Source organism: Nanorana parkeri, unplaced genomic scaffold (genome assembly GCF_000935625.1).
Source record: "Nanorana parkeri isolate BGI_ZX_2015 unplaced genomic scaffold, ASM93562v1 scaffold948, whole genome shotgun sequence".
Lineage (NCBI taxonomy): Eukaryota > Metazoa > Chordata > Amphibia > Anura > Dicroglossidae > Nanorana > Nanorana parkeri.
The window spans coordinates 547,175-569,668 of NW_017307216.1; the positions used below are offsets into that span (position 1 = coordinate 547,175).

At 43.7% G+C, this 22,494-nt stretch overlaps 1 protein-coding gene across 3 annotated transcripts in view; it reads left to right on the plus strand.

The window, feature by feature from the left end:
- RARA (retinoic acid receptor alpha) overlaps positions 1-20,977 on the plus strand; it is a 102,321-nt gene extending 81,344 nt beyond the window's left edge. For 2 of the 3 annotated variants that reach the window (XM_018566427.1, XM_018566428.1), the window contains exons 2-8: positions 443-591; positions 2,816-2,957; positions 9,901-10,061; positions 11,995-12,171; positions 13,892-14,096; positions 16,343-16,501; positions 20,249-20,977. In XM_018566427.1, the coding sequence (XP_018421929.1) occupies positions 443-591; positions 2,816-2,957; positions 9,901-10,061; positions 11,995-12,171; positions 13,892-14,096; positions 16,343-16,501; positions 20,249-20,457 (1,202 nt within the window). In that variant the 3' untranslated portion in view covers positions 20,458-20,977. The remainder of the gene's footprint in view (positions 1-442; positions 592-2,815; positions 2,958-9,900; positions 10,062-11,994; positions 12,172-13,891; positions 14,097-16,342; positions 16,502-20,248) is intronic. The other variant, XM_018566429.1, reaches the window with a different exon arrangement.
- Positions 20,978-22,494: the final 1,517 nt, after the last annotated feature.

Consider the following 22,494-nt stretch of genomic DNA (forward strand, 5'->3'; position numbering starts at 1 on the left):
GGGGGGGTAAAAATGATGCTAATTTTAGCTGATAAGACACGCATTATAGCTTAGTAAAGTGAGCCAAATGCTTTGTTAACAATTGTTGCATTGTATCTCTTGTTGCTTGGATGTATTTCCTATGATCCTCAGCGCCATCTAGTGGCCATAATGTTGTATTTCCCGATTCACTACTCCCCATTTTTTTGCCCCATTTTCACAACAGCTGGTTAATTTGCGCAGAACAAATGGAAATATAGTTTTGCCGGAGTTTATCACTGCTATCCTTTTTTTTTTTTTTATAATAATTTTATTTTGTTCCGTTTTATTTCGTTTTGGTTATTTGTATATTATCTCCTTATTTTGCAGTTTGTTCCACTTTATAGATTGCAGCTGTGTAATTGTATGACGACATTTAGAGTATTTTACATATTCAGCTTACTCTTATTTCTCTTTCTTTCAGCAATCGAGACTCAGAGCACCAGTTCGGAGGAGATTGTCCCCAGCCCCCCTTCACCACCTCCCCTCCCCAGGATCTATAAACCCTGTTTTGTATGTCAGGACAAGAGCTCTGGTTACCACTATGGGGTCAGTGCCTGTGAAGGCTGTAAGGTAAGTCTCTCGTAGCTGCATGTGGATAGAACAGAAGAGTACTGTCTGTAGAAAGCAGGTGCCCAGCAGTATTTATAAGCTGTATGTATAAAAGTGGATCTCTGTCCCTATACTGGCTGCTTTCCCCATGTTATAATAAAGGAGATTGTTTAGATCATGTGATTTGCTTATTGCAGTCTTGTAGGCTAAAAGCAAAGCAAATAAAGTTGCCAGGGGAACTATCATATCCCGTAAACTGAAAAAATTGTTCTGGTCAAGGAAGAAGAAAACTTGATTTAGTTTAAAGAGAAGAAAGGGGACAAGGAAGACGGGACAAAGTGCTACATGCACTTTGCCACCTGGGGGACAGAAGCAACAAAGGAAATGTGTAGGGAGACTTCTTTAAAGCATATCTATACCAATAAACTAACATGAAATATATTGCAGCAGACCAGTGCTACATTGCAGCAGACCAGTGCTTAGATGAGGTTGCTGCATTAATTTTGTTTTTTTGAGGTGTTTCTCACTTTATTTTCACTTGGTAATTTTGCCATTAACATGCTTCCTGTTATCAGTGACTACGCTTTCTCATGCACTGTATCTATGGAGGCAACCACAGTTGTTAATAGGGATGCACCAAAAGCAAATAAAAAAAATTGTCGGGCCGAGACCTAAAATTACTTTTTTTTTCCAACCTTTTTAAAAAATGTTTCCATTTATTTATTTTGTAGTTTACTGTTAGGGCGTTGGGGAAATATCAGGGGTCTAATCAGACCCCTGATATTTCCCTTTTAAAATAAAAAAAGAGGTCACACACAGAGTCCTCAATCTCTTTTTTTCTGCAGCCCCAGCAATCAACGAACAGGAAGCTCTCAGTACAGAGGTTTCCTGTTTATTCACAGACTGGAGATAGGTAATATTTACTATCAACCCAGTCATGAATGGACAGGAAGCCTCTGCACTGAGCTGCTTCCCGTTCATTCATAAAGTGAGCAGATAGTAAATATTTACTATGTATAGCACTTCCTGTTTATAAATAACTGAGGACATAGTATACTTACTATGTCCCCAGTTATGAATTAACACTCAGTGATCAGTACTTACCGTTGATTTTCTTTGCTCTGCTCTCCATCCTGACTGCTCTGCCTGTCACAGGAACTAAATTCCCCTCCCACACCGCCCCTTTCAGCCTCCTGACAGCTGTCTCCTCCCCGCACTGCCTTGCTTAGCCTCCTGACAGGTTCTCTTGCGTGGATCGGCTGTGTGTCCCCTCCGATCCGCGCTGCCTCTGCCGACACAGGCAGGGGAGAGCAGCGGGGATCGGAGGTACTCAGACCAAAGCTTGTAGCCGGCGCCCAGCGGGGTTGTTGTTACCAAGGCTGGACCTTAAATATACAGTATCTGCCTGTTGTAAAGCTCCATTACATGGGAGACAGGATGATTAGTAGTTTACAGAAGGAAGATTTGAACAAGGACACTGTCTTTCTGGGAAGATCAACAGGCATTTTCTCTACTTGCTGATAATGTTCTTAGTCTGAAAAAGAAGTGCAGCCAACCTCATCTAAGAACTAATAATCTGCCATATATTCCATTTGTGTTCTTTAGTTATCTTATGACTTGAAAATGTCTGCTTCTAGTAAGGAGCTCTCTTGCTGCTACTCTTGTTTTAGCATTGCTGCCGCCTCCAAATGTCTTTAGTCTTTGACACTTAAGGGAGTGTCAAATGCCCATGTCCCCTGCTGTGCATCGTGGCTCCTTCTTCTGACCCCCAACGTCACTGTTGAGTCTTCTAGTGATGTAGGAAGGAACCATGATGGGCATCAAACACTCCTGCAATTGTCAAATGTTGAATACAATAATGAAGGCTTTAGTTCTGGAGGGAAGGTGGGACATACGGGCTGCTGGAGAGGTCAGTATATTACTACTTCTCTTCCAGTCAACTGTTTTTATTTCTTTAGAGACCTGAGAAAGTCTATTTCAATTGAAATCTTTATGTATGACAGACATTATGGAAGGCTTCATTGATCAGTTGAGTTGCTCTTTTGATTTCAAATGAAGTGCATGAATGTATTTGGCCGGCATAGGGCTTACTTTCCCATTCATCTGGATTCAAACAATACTCCCGTAGTGTACACTGGCTGAAAGCCCTCACTTCTCATGCATAGGTTTTATCATCTGCCTGATATGAATGCAACTTGTGTAAATGATACCCTGTGGTCATTGCTTGTGGCATCTTTCCCTGCAGGGTTTCTTCCGGCGCAGCATACAGAAAAACATGGTGTACACATGTCACCGGGACAAGAACTGCATTATAAACAAGGTGACGAGGAACCGGTGCCAGTACTGCCGGTTACAGAAATGCTTTGAGGTTGGCATGTCCAAAGAATGTAAGTGCCTCGTATATTAATTTTATTGACTTGTCTCTATAGATCTGTCTTTGGTTTTTAAATTTTGAGTATTGGGATATTTTATTCATATTTAAACAAAAAAATTAGCAATATTTTTTAAAGCTGAACTAAACTTTCTACTCTGTTACCTGTTGAGGATGGTGCCAACCTAAACTGGTTATACACTGCGATGGAATGAGAAAAACTCTTAAATTCCCCCTACTAGGCAATTTAGCTGCCAGGGTATTTGGAACAGCTCCTTCGGGAGCCGTTCCTTGTCGAATGGAGGGTGCGATCTAGGCCACGTACTGGAGATTTGACCAGTATATGGCCAGCTTTAGCCATGGTGCTGCACACATGAGCAGCTAGGACACCGGCAAGTTGAGTGCTTGAATGATCGGTTGAGAGCTGATAAGAACATTGGCAACTGTGACAGTTATCCCCAGAGGCATGCCTTGAATGTAGCATATACTGCACATGTGCTGGTAGGCAGAATGTGAATGAAAACGCTGTGTAAAACAACATTGCTATGTTTGATTTCAGCTTTAATAACAAGTATTGCATTAAACATACCTAAGTTGAGCTTTTTTTTGAGGAACCGTTAAATCGTTGGCTTTAGTTGCGCTTTAAGAGTCAACTGATCCATAACTGTTATTTTAGTTTTTAATAGATGCCAGCGGGTTTATAGCTCATTAGCTTCTCAGCTCTCTTGGGAACTTGGAAGCGCTGATAGACATTAGAGGATGGTGTCGTGATCTGGCCATATTTGGTTGGTTTGAGCACAAACTCCTGTTTGTGGGACAGCTGCAGGCGTTTCGATACAACAGGTTTCAGGGGAGAAAGCAACTGGACAGATTAGAAAATTACCAGCTGGTATTGTTGGCCTCCATAGACTGGGGATCCGTGGCCCCCTTGTCAACCCCGAAAGGTTCATGTTTTTTGCTGAAGTGATGCCAAGACGTCACGAGTGTCCACCTTTGGCATGGAGATCTTTGCACTGGACTTCTTGGCACCACCCACCTGCCTTGGCCATTGTGAGTGGGATTCTGTCCTTGTTCGGATTTTGTTTTATATATTTGAGTATTTATTTTATAGGTTTTCAGTGTATTTTTCTACGGTGGAGCCAGGAATTTACCTGCCATGTCTTACCTTTACAGGAGAACTATGAGGTGAGTGATTTTCAAGCCAACGTGTGACAATGAAACTGTCACAGGTCGGCTCAATAGATCGGGATGTGAGTGAACACATACGGTCGCTCGCTCACTTCTCGATCATCTCCCTGCAGAAAGCCGCGACTGTCACTCACGGCTCCCTGCAGGGATCCTCCCCCTCCTATCCTCCAGCGCTGACTGGCAGAACGGACGGGGCGGGTACAGCTGGCTGTGCCTCTAGATAGGCAGAGTCAGCTGTCACTCACGAAGCTGGGTGGATCTCGATGGTAATGTTGGGATCCGTCCCGTTTGCCGCGGTCTCAACAGTATGCGTTAAAATCAGAGGTTTTAGTTGCACAAACTTTCAGGAGGAGTTGGCTACCTCCAGGTACACCTGCATGTAATTTATCAACTTCATTAATATGCTCACACTTGGAGACTCGGATACATAGAGTTAGGACCACACTTTGCAGAGGTGCCTTGGTGCGGCAGTGTGGCTTCTACATATTTTTGGCCAAAAGTTTGTGCAACTAAAACCTCTGATTTCCCATGATCTCATGGGTGACCAAGGGGCAGTAAAAACAGGCACTTCATCTGCGGTTTTTCCATCCCTCAGTCACCCATGAGATTATGACTTCATCTGGCTCTCCTCTCTACCTTGTGTACCTCCATAGCATCGGACTCCCTGTGCTCAGTTGGCAGAGAGAAAGCCACTGCTCCTCAGCTGGAAGAGACCAGTTATCACTGCATGAAGCATCCCCAGTGGCTCTCCAGATTTTAGATACGTTGAGCCAAGCTGGTCCATAAAGGATTATGCCTGGACTTCAGCTTTAAACCCTGATTCAGGATGTGCTCTTTTATTTACTAGTCATTGCACAATGGAAATGTGTTTCCAATAATGCATCTATCTGTATATCAGGCTTTAATGCTGATCTATTATGTGACGCACTTGAGTGTATGTTGTTTATAAGGATCAGACTCTACGTCTTGCTTCACTTTTTGCATCGTGCTCCTGAAGAGTTTTGCTAGTTCACCTCCAGGGCCAGATTTATTCTTTTCTTTAATTAACCATGCAAATGTTCAGCTATGGAGGGAAAATGTATTCACCTAATTAAATAATGTTATGTAGTATATCATTGTGTCCCATTAGAGAGCTTTCCATTGCCTAATGCTCTGTATGTGAACGTTGCTCCTCTAACCTATTAAGCACATTCCTACCATAATACCAGCTTCTTCCTTAGTGAAACTGACCTTTATAAACCGGTATAATGCATCCCAGTCACAGGGTCAGTTTTCTCTTTAGCTGGAATGACCTTTTAACCATTAGGCATGTCCCTGTCATAAGGTCATTTTTCTCCTCCATGTCCCAGCAGAGAACAATGTGGTGGCCCTCTCCCTGCCCCAGCTCTGCTCAGCAGCTGTGCTCTCATGTGCTGGTTGTCTGACCGCATCTAATGTGGCAGTAATAGGGATGCACCGATACCATTTTTTCCAGACCGAGTACAAACACCGATACTTTTCCTCAAGTACTCAACAATACCAATTACAATACTTTTTTTTTGTTTTTGTGTCATGTGACAGTTTTTCTAAAACAATACAGACTAATAATTTTAAGAGCCTGGAGTGCCAGATGTGACCGCTGGACATTTGTAGTTCTGCCGTTGACTTCAAGCTGTAGAGGGACTACAAATCTTAGCAATACATTATATAGCAATGCAGCATGGAACCGGCTATAGAGGACTACAGATCTTAGCAATACTTTATACAGTAATGCAGAATGGCACCGGACTATAGAGGACTACAAATCCCAGCAATACATTATACAGCAATGCAGAATAGCAGCATATGAATTTGCTATATACTCTGTACTGCTGCTCTGCTTCGGCTTGTCGGCCTGATGTCTCGGGCGGAGGTCCTCAGGAGGGGGGGAGATGTGCGGGCGGCAGAAGCGCTGTAAACAGGCGCCACGTGGTTCCCAAGAAGGCTGCTGTAAGGTCCCCAGCAAGCGCAGGACCTAAGGCAGCCACTTCAATGAAAAAATTAAAGCACCAGCATCGGTTTTTGTTATCGAAAAATGCCCAGTATCAGCACCAATAAAGGTATTGGTGCATCCCTATGGAAAATGCATAAAATATGACTGTTTGTTAAGCTGGCCATACACTAGTATATATTTGTTCAAAAATTTATATGAAAACTCTCATCAGAACATTTGATAATGCCATCAAAGACTTGACGAATGATGTCGCTGGCAAGCGATGGTATGTCCTTCGACGTCCTCACATCCTATACACTGTGTATAAAACATGACGACTCAGGGACCTTGGACCACTGCGTCGGCGAGGGAGAGAGACTCCAGGGACCAGTCTACGAGCAAGCCAGCTGGGAGGATCAGGTGAATATAACATTTATGACCCTAGGCAAAAATTGAGCATTTAACCCTTGCAGTGCGGGGTAGCCCCACTTCAAGAGTTAATGCATTTTTGACCCTGAGTTCTGCTTTAAGGCTCAACGGCAGCTTGTGTAGAGGTAGAACCTATCTTAGGGAAGTCGCCTAGAGATGCAGAAAGATAAAACAAGAGAAGTGGTTAGATGACGAGGGGTGCTAAAAATTGACCTGAATTTTTGTAACCAATCAGACTCCAGTCATCATTCGTTAGATCAAATAAGCGATGAAGTCTGTTCTGTTGCTGTGGCTTCCATACTCATCACATATTCCTTTTTAATGCACGCTGCATTATTTAATACGGCCAGTACTATCTCTTTTTAGTTCCATTTATCTAAAATCAAGCCTCTTCACAATAATTCCCGAGTAATAGACTTCTACAAAGCAGCTCTCTTTTATCACGGAGTTTTTTAGAGCATGACAAGGCTTTTGCTGACAAACACCACCCACCAGCTGACTGATCTCTATCTGCCTATTGAGACTCCTCAGTACAGGTTGTTCTGGCGAGCGATTTAAAGTGCTATTGATGCAGCCTTTTCTAGAACAATGAGGACAGACAGAGACTTTCAGGTACTGCTTCCTGGGAAAATATGCAGATACTTCTCTCCAGTGCAGCGTCAGCAGGCAGCTTAGTAGTTGGTAATCTAGATTTGTTGGCTATTTAAGAAAAGCCACAGATAACATGCATAGCCGATAAACACTCATCTTTTTCGTTCCACAGAATTTCTTATCTTCCATTTTTCAGTTTATCTCATTCGCCACATACAGTTTTTCTTTCACTGGTATCAGTCGTCATAAGCAGACTTGCGTAAATGTGGGTCACGGTGCGATATAGGCCAATGGTATTCTGCTTCTAAATCAAGGGAGACATTGTATAATAAATAATTAAAAGTGTTGACGCGTTGTCATCTGTACTTCATGGTAAGCCATATTTGTTGAGGAAGATCATCAGTCACGCATATTCACACAAGCAATGTGTGTGGGACTGCCATAGATACCCTCCTGTTGCACTACAAAATTATATGCCAAGGCAATATAAAGACAAAACTTGTGCAGTACATCTCTGCAGTACATGCACATGTCCTCATGTGTTTTCCATTTAAATAACATGCAAGTACAGAAACATACCTGTTGATCCTGCCAGAAATGCAGCCAGAAATGCAGCTTCTTAGTCCTGTTGTGGGCTGACAACAATCACCATGGGACTAAACGGTGTCAGCCCTGCTCATTTTCTTTTACTAAACTGCTCAATCACTCCTAACTCTCATATCTACACAACACAAATGCTAATCATTCTGTAGTCCAAGATAAGAACTAGGAGGGTTCTTTGAGTGCATGGTTCACATGACAACTCTGAATTTCTGACAAGATCAACAGGTTATTTTGCACTTCTCAAACAAATATAACAAACACTTTCAATGGTATATTTAACAGACCAAAGGGGAGCAAATAAGAGACGTTCCTTGTGTTTTGATACATTCAATAAAGCAATTGGCTGTTACTGTGTCGGTTGAAAAGGACTCTGTCAAACTGTACCCTTTACCTTTGTGATCTGAAAGCTGTCATGGGGATGGATTGATGCCTTCACTGATCCCATTGCTTTTTCATACTATACAGTCCACAACAAAATGTCTCCAGTCCACAAATATAAAGCTGAACGGCTTAGTTCTTGACTTTTGACAGAAAGTCAGATTTTGCTTATCAATGGGTGCTGTCCAGTGAGCTTAGGCTACCTATTTTGGGGAAAGGAGGAGTGGTTGAATCTGTCTCGAAAATCCAACCTAAAGGCAACTCCAGATGGGTATTTTTTTTAATTCGTAGACCAAAATCTTTAAGAATAAAAAAGCAGCTCTGGCTGCAGTACTCCTCTCTTCTCTAGTGCTGTCATTGTGTGACCCACTCTCTCCAGCATTCATAACTTGCCCAGGCAAGAGGCAGACCCAGCTGTGCCCGCCCCCTCCCCATCCGTCCCTCAAGCCAGCACTGGAAGAACAGAGAGGGGAGGGGGAATCCCTGCGAGGAGAGGTGACTGGAAGTCACTGCTCTCTGCAGGGAGAAGATCAGAAACTGAGCAATCAGCGGTATGCGATTGCCTCGGTTTTCGATCTATGGAGCTGACGTAGGCTCTAATTTAGGGGATCAGGGTATTTCACTCTCTACATAGCTCTCCTTTAACCCTTGCAGTGCAGGGGTAGCCCACTACAAGGGTTGAGAAATTTACCCTGGAGTTTTTCCTTTGATGCTTAACTCATTGTTGTTGAAAATGCAAAATAATACTGAACACTCAGCACAGAATGCAACTACATCGCCTTTTACAGTACAGCTTCTCCCTCATTTCAGGAAAAAGTTTAATGGACAATACAACCAGATAATATTTCAGTTAAAGATGCGTGCTTGAAGCTTGTTATCTGTCGTGGGGACTTCAGAGGCTAGATCTAGTCACCAAAGTCTCTGGAATTTAGCAACTCAAAATCAAGTCTTCCGTTTTCCTGCATTCCTTATCATGTAAAACAAACATCCAACAGGGAAATCAGGACTCGTGACTGCCCCTGGTAGACAGATAGTAAGCACTCGCATACAAAGATCAAGAAGGCCGTAGGTAATTTTTCCTGCCTATAGCTACCAAAAACTGAAATAAAACCTTTAGAGGGGTTCACTGTCTGTGTACTTAGATAGATGTTACAATACAACTCACTACAAAGTCATTTCTGATGTGACTCTTGCTCGATAACAGTGATGCGTTTCATGTTTTCATAACATTTTATATGGATTGTTCCTCTAGTGGCTTTCTGTATATCAGTTAAAAAATTCAGCATCCTTGTGGAACAGCGGATGCAGTTATGGGATGAACCAGCTACAGAGTGCATTACTTCCAGTCAGGCTGAGCAGATGAAGAGTAGCAGTTAGGGAGAGGAGAAATAGAATGCAATCACTGTTCAGCATCATGAAGAAGAAAATACAGAATAACCTTTTACAGAGGTACAATACACTTACAAGCTATGCATACGTATTGTACCTCATCAGCCTTTTCAGCCTATAGATGTTGCAGAAGAATGTCTCGGGCATGGAAATACCTATTGTGGTTGTAAAGTCGTTAAAAGTTCTGACATAACGTCCCTGAAAGACTCCAAGCTGTTCGAGGCATGAGCTGTCAGATGGGTTGGGCTGTGTTCTCATTCTGCAAAAGTGTCTATTTATAGCAGATAACATCCAGTTCCGATAATCTCATGCGATAACTGGTGATATTAACTGACTCTTCTGCTTATGCATGCCACTGTGGCATTCTTCAGTCATTGATCAGCTGTTTGTTCTAGGCATGCCTCAACTGAAACATATTCTCTCTCTTTAGCTGTACGGAATGACCGCAACAAGAAAAAGAAGGAACCCCCAAAGCCTGAGGTCACCGAGAGCTATGTGCTGAGTCCAGAGACTGAAAATCTAATTGAAAGAGTGCGGAAAGCTCACCAGGAAACCTTCCCTTCACTCTGCCAGCTAGGGAAATACACTACAGTAAGTTCTCGTCCCATGGCCTTCTATGGTTTCTTACAAACCTTCCTTATTGCAGGAGATTTCCTCTGCATGATTCACAAATCCTTGTTTTGTTCTGGGGCGTGCGTATTAATGTAAAGAGCTCTTCTGCCCACCCTAAACAGTAGCACAAAATATATTGGATCGAAGAAAATCCTGTTCTGGGATCCCATTCTGGATCATCACATGTCCAAATGCCTTGGCATTTGATCACATGATTTTTGCTGCAGTGGAACATCAGAGTTCAGATAAATAGATACTCCTTCAGCAGAGTTCACCTCTCCACCTGCCATGGGATGATGGAGCTTTGGCTTCTCCAGTTATTTTGTGTCTTCTGCTAGTATTTAGAATAGGGGTAGCCAAACTCCGGCCCTCCAGCTGTGGTGAAACTAGAAATCCCATGATGCATATCTGTCCGGGAGTCATGTCTGTGGCTGTGAGAATCTTGCAATGCCTCATGGGATTTGAAGTTCCACCATAACTGGAGGACCGGAGTTTGGCTACCCCTGGTTTGGAAGGATAGAGGATCATATTCTAATGACTGGTGTTCTTTATAATTCAGTCTTTCCATACCTTGTATTTTCCTTGACCACACCTTAGTAGGCCAAATTGCTGGCTTTCTTTTTATATTTCTTCAAGGCTTCTACTGTAACACTGTGGCTTCCAAAGAGCTTAGCTCTGCTATCCTTTCTAGAAAAGCATTTCTTGGTCATGCCCAGATTCAGCAGAGATTGGCTGAGTGTGGCCAACCAAACCATGAAGTTGTTCTTTTAGCCACACTGGTGTGAACTATTGAGTCATGCAGGAAACTTGAACGCAGGGTGTGGGTGGGGGGATCATGTTCAGTATTCTGTGTTCAGTTTATATCCATGTGAGGATAAAAGCTGTTTGCAATTTGAAATGAACTTTCTTGTTGACTAGATTATTACTCATCAGGAGCTGATAGGATTAGTAGATAGACATGAGACTGCTTAGGTCTAACCTTGCCTAACCCTAGATATACGCACTAAGATCTGGTGCTATGGTTACTGTCATTGCAATGCAGCCAGATGAAATTATCTAAATAGTGCCAGAAAAAGACTGGATATGGTAACAAAAAAATTCAGAAGGAAGTAAAAATGTGAAGGCATAATGACCATGGACTGGAGGTATAGAAAGGAGTGGAATGTGATCATCAGGAGATGGAGGAGAATGAGTGTGATCTGGTCATACGAGATTGGTAAAATGTGTAAGCAAGGTTTGGGGGGGCGCAAAGAGATGGATGTGGTTGGATGGGTAGGAGTAGAGCGAGAGTGGTAGGGGACAGTGCAGCAGAGAGAGAAGATGCAGAGAAGGGAGATGATTGTGTCTTGGAGAAAAGTGTGTGAACAGCAAATGCTCTATCCTAGGCCAGATCATTCCCTTCCTCCTAATGTGTGGAGTCATGATACAGATGTTTGCACCAGAAAACACAGGCTTTTGACAAGGGGTGGACTTAGTGGAAGCGGCAGGACTTAGCATATGCAAGACGCAGGCATTTTTATGACATTTAAAATCTGTTTGGGAGCCCTTCTCCTCTATGGTAGTCCAAGAACAGTGTTCATAGACAACATACTGCAGACAGGTTAGCATTGTTAAGAATGGAAGGCACAGAAAAGAACAAAGAACGAGGAGCACAAAATAGGTCTCAGAGTTGAGGTAACATACAAAGCACCAGGGGTTTGAAGAGTGTGTAGTGGTGACTGCATCATTTGGAATTATGAAGATACAGGTGTAGTGCAATGTGAACGGGCACAGGCATAATTGGGGTGCAGGGCAGATAGTAGGATGGGGAAGACCTTGAAGTAAAAGAGGAAGGCACCGGGCAAAAAGGATGTTTCAATCCCATTTGATATAGATAAATCCTACCTATCCTGTTATGTTTTTGTTTTTCTAGAATTTCAGTTCGGAGGAGCGAGTTTCGCTGGACATCGACCTTTGGGACAAGTTCAGTGAACTCTCCACCAAATGTATCATCAAAACAGTGGAGTTTGCCAAACAGTTGCCGGGATTCACCACTCTCACCATCGCAGATCAAATCACCCTCCTTAAAGCCGCCTGCCTGGACATCCTGGTGAGTCCAGATTTTCATACCCCACATACAAATGCAACTTTTTTTATTTTATTTCAGGCTGTCAGGATATAAAAATGGTTATACTGGTTTTAAAGCTGATCATATAAAGAGTGCCTGATTGTGTGTATCTGGATAATCGGATGCATCCAGCTGTAATTTGTAAGACGCATTGGTTACCCGACTCGTGGGATATGTCCAGCCATGTGCTCATTAGTTACAGTATGTTTCAAAGAAAACTTTAAAGTAGACTGTACATTGTCTTATAGCCATGTGGAAGTGTCTGCACACAGAGGAACTTGTGTCTTCCTCTCTAATTTTACTGCACAATATGTGTGATTTTATTTAAACAAGCGCTTGCCTTTGCACAGCATATCAGCTGGCGGAGGAAGCCTGCACTCCTTGTAGTGAAAAAACAAATGGTCATCTCCAGGCAGGAGCGGCCAGCAGATATGTTTCTGTCTGCCATAGTGCTGTTCGTACTCTTTGATCTTCGGCCCCTTAAGGGCATGATAAGCAGACGTCAATGGTGTTGACAACCGGCAGCTGCAGAGTGATTCACATGCTTTCCTTCTAAATGTCTTATTCTGTAGCTCAGTGCAGTGTGTGGACAACAGGGAAGGAGGGGCTGTTTGAACGATGGTTATCATTATATCATAGCTGTAGTGAAAGCACCTCTTTATTTATTACCATGTAACTTCCATTCATGAGTTTTCTGTTTACATTGCAGTAAACAAATTGTTTCTTTTTCTTCATTGGGTCTGTATTCTTCTTCTGTTCTCATCAATTAGGGTTGTCGGATTGGCTTTGAGCTCTCTTACAGAGATAGCAGTGGACCCTGCCGGTCCTTTGCATGTCTCCCCCTACTTAGATTCCCGGTAGATCCCTTGTCAAGCATTTAATGGTTAGAAGCCAACTCTTATGTCTGTGGATCCACTGCAGCTTTTGAACACACTTCCTGAACAACCAATCCTCTTAAGCAATGGACTTTTCTTGATGATTTTTGTTGTTTTCACCAGATAAAGTTAATTGTAGACGTGGGTACCCAGCTCTAGTGTACATTCACCTGAAATGATTCTAAAAGTTTAAGTTTATCAAGCGATCTTTTGCTGCTCAGATCTTCTTGCCACCATCTGATATCTGTGGCTAGCCTAAATCTTGCCATACACTGAGGAACTTTATTGCTATTACACAGGAGCTTACGGACCGGCAGTCTAATTACAAGTGATCTCGGCGACATCCCCGAGAGTACTCGTAAAGAAACAGGTGATTTCTCCTATTCTACATTTAGCTCTGCTTGTGCAAAGCAGAGCTAAATGTAGAAAACAAATTACCGCCCGGTGCCCGAAACTCCATGTTCCGGGCGTCGGGTGTGCTACCCCTCTGCTCAGTGCCGCCCCGAGGCCGGGCCTCGGTGGCCTTGCCGGGAATCCGGCCCCTGCATACATTTTCCCTCAGCCTCACAACAGCTGGTTAACTCTCTCACACAACGAATGTACCTGCAGTTCGCTGGACGAATAAGCTATGCAATTGTGTTCATAAATAGCCCTCTTAGTGTCATCTGTTGTTGCCTTTTATGTGCATTTTGTGCACCGTATTCCAGTCTATTTGCACATGTAAAGCTGTAACACGTTTTTATTTTAATTGGGGTTTTTTTTTTGCACTTCTCTTTAGAAACTTCTTATTGTCTTCTGCTAAATACCCGTTTCTCGTTTTGCCACAGATCCTACGAATTTGCATACGGTATACCCCTGACCAGGACACCATGACTTTCTCAGATGGTCTCACACTTAATAGGACGCAGATGCACAACGCTGGGTTTGGGCCCCTCACGGATCTAGTCTTTGCCTTCGCCAATCAGCTGCTACCGCTAGAAATGGACGACGCAGAGACTGGTCTCCTGAGCGCCATTTGCCTCATCTCTGGAGGTAAGGATATAGCATCTTCTGATGTTTTGTGGCAGTGATTCTGATTCGTAACAAAGGTGGTCATTAAATAGGGTGAAGGTCTTTCCTATAGCTTGACATTTTTTGACGTGCTAAAGGAGAACTATGGGGTTAAGGCTTTTCCCCATAGTTCTCCTTAGGGTAACGGGAGGACACAAACTAGCGTCCTCCCGTCACCCTAAGCTCAGTATACCGCGAGCTGTAGCTCGCGTTATACTGAGACGCTGCAGTATACCGCGAGCTGCTACTCGGAGGGGAAAGGGAGAGAGATTGTTGGGGAACACATCCCATGGTTGGTTCCCAGTGGGTGGAAGAGAGCTACAAAGAAGTGAATCTCTCCGGTGGAAAGAGAGGCATGGGCATACCAGACCCATGGGGTTCACATGTGAGAAACTTCTGGTGTGTTTCAAAAAGAATACCAGGACATTTTTCAAAATAAAAAAATAGTCTATACGGTACCTGCCCTCTATATGCAAGTTTGGAAACATTTATTTTTAAAGACATTGGTGGTGCTCACCAATCATGTCAATGGGCCCTCTTGATATTACATAGTCTTGAGTACTTGAAGAAAATGGACAGGCGAGGACGGACTCGACTCACAGTGACTATATCGGTGTGATCTAGACTATTTGGTATTTCAACCCCAAAGCTTTTGCTCCCGATAGCCATCGTTAGATTAAGTGCAAAGGGCAAAAGTAAAAACATTTCCACAGTTCTTCCCGTAATTAATTTTAGGTAATTATTGTAGGTTTACAAAGCAAGCATTGTCTGCCGTGTCCTTTAATTGCATAATGTCCCTTTATGTTCCATGCGGTCAGCAGCTGCTGAGTTATTCCTGCCTGTCTGGGGCACAACGACCCTATTAACAAGGATGCTGCCTTAAAAATTGTAAAATTTGACAAATTGATGAATGTTTTAGAAAGGTTTTTATTTTGTGCTGTAATTGGGTTTTGCCCTTTAGAATTAATCTTATGACGTCGCTCTGTTTCACGGATTGAAAGATTATTGAAAAGGGTCTACCCAGAAAAAAGAATAAAAGATACTCCTATGCCTAAAGCTAAACTCCGGGCACAAAAATTTTCATTCAGATCTATTCCTTAATAGACAAGGAGGATATAAATCCACTTTGTGTGTATTAAAAGGCCTTTGTAAACTCAGATATTGTTAAAGTAGCGGTAACGTCATCACTGCACTGCACTTGTACATAGCCAGTACAGAAGGTAGAGCTGTGGGAGGGGCCCATCAGGCTGCATCCACTACAGGCTGGCAGCATAAAACTACAGGAGGGGGCGGAGACAGGACCAGTCACCCTGCACAAGGAGAGAGGGCAACAGTGACTGGTCTATATTACAGAAAGCTCCTGCACCGAGGCCAGGAATTGTTAAGCTGGAATGCTGCACATATCTGAAAGAAATACACAAAGAACACCAAGATTTAGGTAATACTACTCCTTCTGGTTACCCGAACGTATACTTGCTCTAGTTTGAGAACTAATTACAAGTAGGTGCCTCCAGGGACGTCCTCATAATGAGGCAGCCTGAGGAGGTAGCCTCAAGCGGCATCTTATTGAGGGGGCGGCTGGTGTTTGGCGGCAACATGGGCAACTAACAGCATCCAGTCCCCCCATCCCTTCCCCTGTTGACAGCCCGCTGCCCTCCTCCCCGCTGACAGCTCTGTCCACTTCTCCTGGCCACCACTACAAAAAAAAAGTTTCCTAATGCTGCCCATGCACTTCATATATTTTGTGTCAGTTCTGGAAGCTGTTGATGAAAAGCACAGTTAAATGGAACAAAATATTGCTTAAGGTTGCTTATTAACATTACAACCGCGAACTAGGTATGGGCGCCCATGTGCGTCCCACCTTTGAGACCCCCTCATCAAATTGACAGCTCAGTGATAAAGTTATAGTTATAGACTGCAATATGTGGTCTGGGTGTCTAACCTTAATGGTACCTGGTCTTTAAAGGGTTAATTTTTAATTTAAAAAAAACAAACAACATTTTGGCATAGAACTTGAAACAAAAACCTTGCAGTGTATTCTAATACTTTACTACTCCATGAATTGTCAGTGCCAAATGAACCTCCAGCGCCACATGGTGGTCAGCCCTACATGAGAAATAAAAAAAATTGTGCATGTCATGTGATGTACATCCATTATCAGCTACAGTGGGATTGAGAATCTAGGAGTGTAAGAGCATATTATAACGGTACAGAGTATCTCCCACCAGATCGGCAGGACCTGGAACAGCCAGACAAGGTGGACAAGTTACAGGAGCCTCTACTGGAAGCGCTTAAGATCTACGTCAGGAGGAGACGACCCAAAAAACCGCACATGTTCCCCAAAATGCTGATGAAGATCACAGACTTGCGGAGCATCAGTGCCAAGGGTAAGCCCTTTATTTTAAATATGGGGTATACTGTGTACAAATGCCTTTCCAGTTCTTGCTAGGGGTTTCTCTATCAGCATAACTAAAACTCCATATTTAACCTTAAAGTAAACCTAACCAGACTTAAAAGGCTCCTCAGTTAACAAAAGTTCTTCCATGTAGAAACCTGGGTGTCTCTCAATAAAGGAGGGTCCACCCTAGATGTGTTCGGGCCAGAGCCATCCCTATAATTATGTATTCTGAGATGGTTGCCTCAGGCGGAATCTCATTCGGGAACGGCCGGGTGGTGAAGGGGTGGGAGAGGGGTGGCCACAGCATCCCAGATTGCTAATTGTTCTGAGCAACTTGTAATGCTCTGTACTGTGTGGCTTCCCACCCAGCTCTCTGACGTTTCCAGGAGCTGAGGGGGACACTCTGGCTTGCATCCCGCCTTGCTACTGGGAACTAGTGACATCAGTAAGCTGGGAGGGATGTCCAACAGAGCCAGTGACAGAGTGGTCCGGGGTCCGCCACTGCCCTTGATCAATCAAATGACAACTCAGCCATGCATGCGACTTTCCCCCTCAGTGACCATTCCCTGACAGCAACCCCCCCATCACCCGCTACCCCCCACCCCCAGAACGGCATCACCTCATGCGGCTATGAACCTAGGGACTGCCCTATTTTGGTAGCCTTTTCCAGGGCAGTCCCAATGCATGCACAGACAACACAAATTGCCCTGGTTGGAATCTGCCCAGTTCACACCACCAAGCTGAAAAAAAATGATTGCATACATCACAGTGTGGTGCGATGTGGTACAACCGCATTGCATCACACTGCGCTGTGCCAATGGAGCTTAATAAAATGTCACCGGGATTGGTGTATCGGCACTGTTTCCTGTCAGCCCACACACGCACCCGAGCGTTCAATGCGGCTTTCTGGTGTGAATGGCCCCTAAATCAATTCCTGTTGAGCCCCTTTGGCTTTACCCTGTCCTGACTCCTGCCCCTGTCATTTGCCATTCAACTGTCAAATGCCAGAGCCTGGGAGGGCAGTAGAGGCTCCGGATTGCATCTCCCTTAAAAATAGTTAAACAATGATTCAGAGAAAACCTATTAAAAACATGACAATAACAAAAATAATCTCCCTCTGGGCGCCAATAGCCTGATGAATTCTGGCTCTTTCCTGGTCTTAGCTGCAGCTTTGGGCAGAATTGATGTAAGACATGGTCATTGATTGGCTGCCTCTACCTTATACAGATCCTGAACAACACATTTAAAGAGGTGCTGGGAATATTTAAAATGGTACATGCAGTGAGATGAGGGAAAAACTTAAAACAAGCTCACTAGCCCTGAGGCGGCTCCCACACAGCAAGGCTTTTCTCAATGGATTCCTTACAACCGCTCAAACCGTAGAATTACAGAAAGGAACTCCAGACCAAAAGAGTCCAATATTTTAATTGTTTGCGAATAGGTCAAAACTACTTCCCCTTCATCAGGGTAAACGTGGATGGACTCCGAGAAAATCGTAACCGCACAAATCTCATATTTAATGTCTCCATGAGTTTTTCCAGGTTGTTGAGCTCTTATAAGGGGGAATGGTCTTGCCCCCGAAACGCATTGGCTGTTTTGTGTGACCAACAATTCAAAATGATCCTGGACTCTTTCATTCCCTTTTGGTCCAGTGTTTTGTTGTGCAATCCTAAGGTTTGTTATACAGATCCTCACCTTTCCGGTAATCCTCAGAAATTGCAAAGTTAAGTCCTGAGCTCTGCATTCATTCTCCAGTGCAAAGCCATTTATACAATGGTCATAGAACCATCCAATCAAATCCCAGTGTACCCAGCCATAAATCTGCTGCACACCGGATGTAGCATCTAGCACAGTGCAGTACAGCATTTCAGTTCAGAGAGGAGTTCTAAGATTGAAGCATACAAGTAACTAGGGATGCACCGATGCGGGTTTTTCGGTATTGAGCACGAGTACCGATATTTATATTTCGGTACTCGCCGATATAGAGTACCGATACTTACGCTAGAATGGAGCCAGCTTCTCGGGCAATCAAGAAGCCGGACGGCGGTTAATAACAAGCCTCCCGGCTTCTTGATTGCCTGGGAAGCCAGCTGTTTGGCCGGCCCAGTGCTGATTGGCCGGGAAGCGGGCTTCCCGACCAAACAGCATGGAGTCGTCTTCCTGGCCAATCAGGAAGCCGGTAGGCAGATCATTACCCGCCGCCTGGCTTCCTGATTGGCCGGGAAGCGGGCTTCCCGACCAAACAGCATGGAGTCGTCTTCCTGGCCAATCAGGAAGCCGGTAGGCAGATCATTACCCGCCGCCTGGCTTCCTGATTGGCCGGGAAGTCGGCTCCATGTTCTCTCGCAGTTCTTTTTTTTCCCCCAGCCATATCTTTAAAATATGCTCTCTGATCCCGGAAATAAGACTGCAAATATTTGTGGTACATGCTTCATATTTAGGACAGATTTGTTTCCTCCATAGTTGTGGAAACATTCCCTTGTTGGGTTTCCGTTGTCCATAGCCTAAAATAATTCCTATGAGAATCCTTCTTGTGGTTTGGCCAAACAACTTAATTATTTTGAGTTTTGCTTTAATTGTCTCTAACCATACACAAGTTGATTTCAAATCCGTCTGCACAGCATTGAATTACAACTTTAAAAAAAATAGGAAGTTGCAGATGTTAACCATCTCCTTTTAGCGTTTTTGTTTAAAAGATCGGTATAGAGGGAATACAGAATAGTGAGTTTAGCCGTAACTCTTATGTTTTTAATATTTTGTATACACTGTGTACAAAGGTTTTTCTGGTTTTAAGTATGTCACCTTACTGAAACTCCATACTTAGCCTTTTACTACCGGTATCTCCTAAAGTTAACCTGAGCAGACTTAAAAGGCTCCACTGTTAACAAACTTGTTGGCATTCAGATACCTTGTGTGTTTCTCTTTAAATCAATCCCTGCCCCTTGTCATTCAACAATCATATTCTGTGGAGCCCATTGGCATTACCTTTTCCTGGCTGCAAGCCCTGCCCCTTGTTCTTTAACTTTCAAATGCCTGAGCTTCAGCTGACCCAAAACTCCTATTTCACTCTTTTGAGAAGTGATGAGAGAGTGATTTTTCTGTTGGCAAGAACTCTGCACCCGAGTTTAGGGATCTTCACTCCTGTTATTCCCATTACAGGGGATCCCAAACAGTTAAATGTGGGCAGGTACACCCAAAAGTCTCACATAGACAGGAGCAGAGTCAGGATTAAGCAGACCTCAATGTTTGAATATGCAACAAATATAACTAAAATGTCAATTTGGAAAGGACTAGTCCTTTAATCTAACCGCATCTCATGCTTAGTGTAGCATATTTGGGCCTATTTTATACATTACAGTAAGGCCCCGATTCAAGAAAGGATTGGATGTATGGGGAAATGTCAAACTCTTAGGTTATAAGACGTGACATTAGAGTCTACTGCATACGAAGATGTTTTTGCACATTGATTACTGAACCATTGAACAATCTTTTGAAGAGGGTAGTGAAATGTATTTGTTTTCAAGTGATTGCTTTAAAGGTCTGGTAAAACCTTTATGCTGTGTGGGGGCATTGAGAGGGTAGAGATCTTGCATTGGTATACTAAGCTAAGAAAATTGTTGAATGGTAATGTATGTGACCATCTTTATACAGTTTCTGTAGACTTCTCACAAGTTATAAACTGGACAGTGGATATGAAATTATTGGCTGACCCGAGTCTGTTGTGTTCACTCTGCAGGCGCTGAACGTGTGATTACTCTGAAGATGGAGATCCCTGGATCCATGCCTCCTCTCATCCAGGAGATGCTGGAGAATTCCGAGGGCCTGGACACCTTAGCAGCTGGATCTCCTAAACTACTGCCTCCTACCCCTGTCCCCACAGGAAGCTGTAGCCCAAGTCTGTCCCCCAGCTCCACCCACAGCAGTCCCTCTACACACTCGCCCTGACCTTCCAGCAGGCTGTGGGAATAAGGCAATGGAGACTCACCAGCGCACTCACTTCATCCCTCCCTCACTTCCCACCAAGTTCCTCTGGGCTCATAATGGATGATTCTGTCCTCCCTTGCTTTACCTTTTATTCTGCACTCGACCTCAACAGCAAAGCATCACTGTGCTGTAACCTGGTCTGGACTAGTCTCTGCAAGAGTCGGGATAAGCCAGAGTGGAGATAGCTGCATATCACATGGACAAGTATCTGCCTCTCCCCTTCTCTTCTTACAATTCAACCTGTGCCTCTGGACTTCTCACACCCACTGGATTGAGAATAGACTCAAAGCAAAGCCTAAGACTGAGCAAACTCTCGCACTGTGCCGTGTGATTGTGGAGGGAGGGTGGAGGCGCCAAAGGACTGCGCTCCAACCAGAGAGCTGTGACCATTGTTCGTCAAACCACTTCACGTTGGGAGGGGGGAGGGGGGATTGTACTGGGTCATGTACTCCATGCACTGCCATTGCTTGCACCCCAAAAAGCACTCTGTTCTTAATACAGCTGATTAAGCAGTGTTTTTTTCACATACATAGGAATAGCAACTTGGGGTAATGTAACTGGAAGGGAAATTGCAAAATGTAGGTTCTTACATAAATTGGTGCAAAAGAATATATATTTTTTTAGGGGATTCTCCCAATTTTAACCCACCTTTTTCAAAAATATTTTAAAGTGCTATTGTGTAAAGTTAGAAAATGAAATGTTGCTGCTTGCGTAGACTGGTAGCTGGAAGGGAGGCAGCAATGTTTCTAAAACAATATTGTCTTCTGATTAAAATTGTGTTTTTATTGGGCCAGGACACTAGAATAGGGTTCCCAAAATGATTTGGCTTTTGAGTGGCCCCTCGACCTATTTTACTCTCACAACTGTCCTAAAACCCAAATTGATATTAAAACCCGTGTTAAGCTGCACATACACTTCATAATTTTTTGAACAGAGGTTACACAAACTTTAAACAGCGTGGAAGGGGGAATCCCCCCACCAGGCTATATAGAATACCTGAGCAGTGATTGGCTCAATGATTGGCTGGAGTGTTCTGCCAACAATTTCCAACCTGGCTGCTTCAACAAAAGGCGATTTTAAAAAAATCGACTTTTGTCAATAGGATTTGTTCCGACAGGGCCACACACTGCTCAAATCTCAGCTGAGTCACCAGGACTCGTCCAAAATTCAAGCAGTGTATGGCCAGGCTTATACTTGCCTATCAGTAGCTCCAGCTTACCATCATCTACCAACCCAAGAACACAACTGCTGTAGTGGGTCACATGGTCACTGTCCAAGCCGTGTGATTGGGTTAGTAGGTGGGGAAGGGGTAGGCGTAAAAATGGAAAATCTCTTTATAAGACTTTGGGTCCACATTTAATAACCTTTCAGTTCCGTTTATTTCTCAGAGCTCTGGAAGTTCCTTACTCTAGCCACTCTCATTATGTTGTGATGATCCCTTTGGAGTCTTCATATCTCTTGTACTGTGGAATGCAACAGAAGTAGTAAGAGAGTGATAGAGGAATACATTAGTACAGGACCTCTTGCCATGCCCCCCCTTTACCCTACATTTATTGCTAATCCAAGTTAGGAAGTCTCTGCCTTCCTGCTGCATTTTCCATTATGTCACACCAGTAGAGTATCCAGCAACTATTGGAAGACGCCTGATACCAGCCATGATATGTGGAAGAGCTGGTAAAGCAGAGCATCAGATATGATATAAAAAGGGGATGGATCCGGCTAACCAGAACTCAAGCAGAAGCTTTGGGTTAAATGACCCTTTAAAGCAGGGGTAGACAAACGCCGGCCTTCCAGCTGTGGTGAAACGTCAAATCCCGTCATGCGTTGACCTCTTGAAGCCATGTCTGTGGCTGTCGGAGTCTTGCAATGCCTTATAAGACATCCAAAAGCTGGAGGGTCGAAGTTTGGCTACCCTTGTTTTAAAATGTATGCAAAGCCAAAACTTTTTTTGTTTGTTCTAGTTATGGATAGAGTGGGGAAGGGTTAAGACCCCTATCA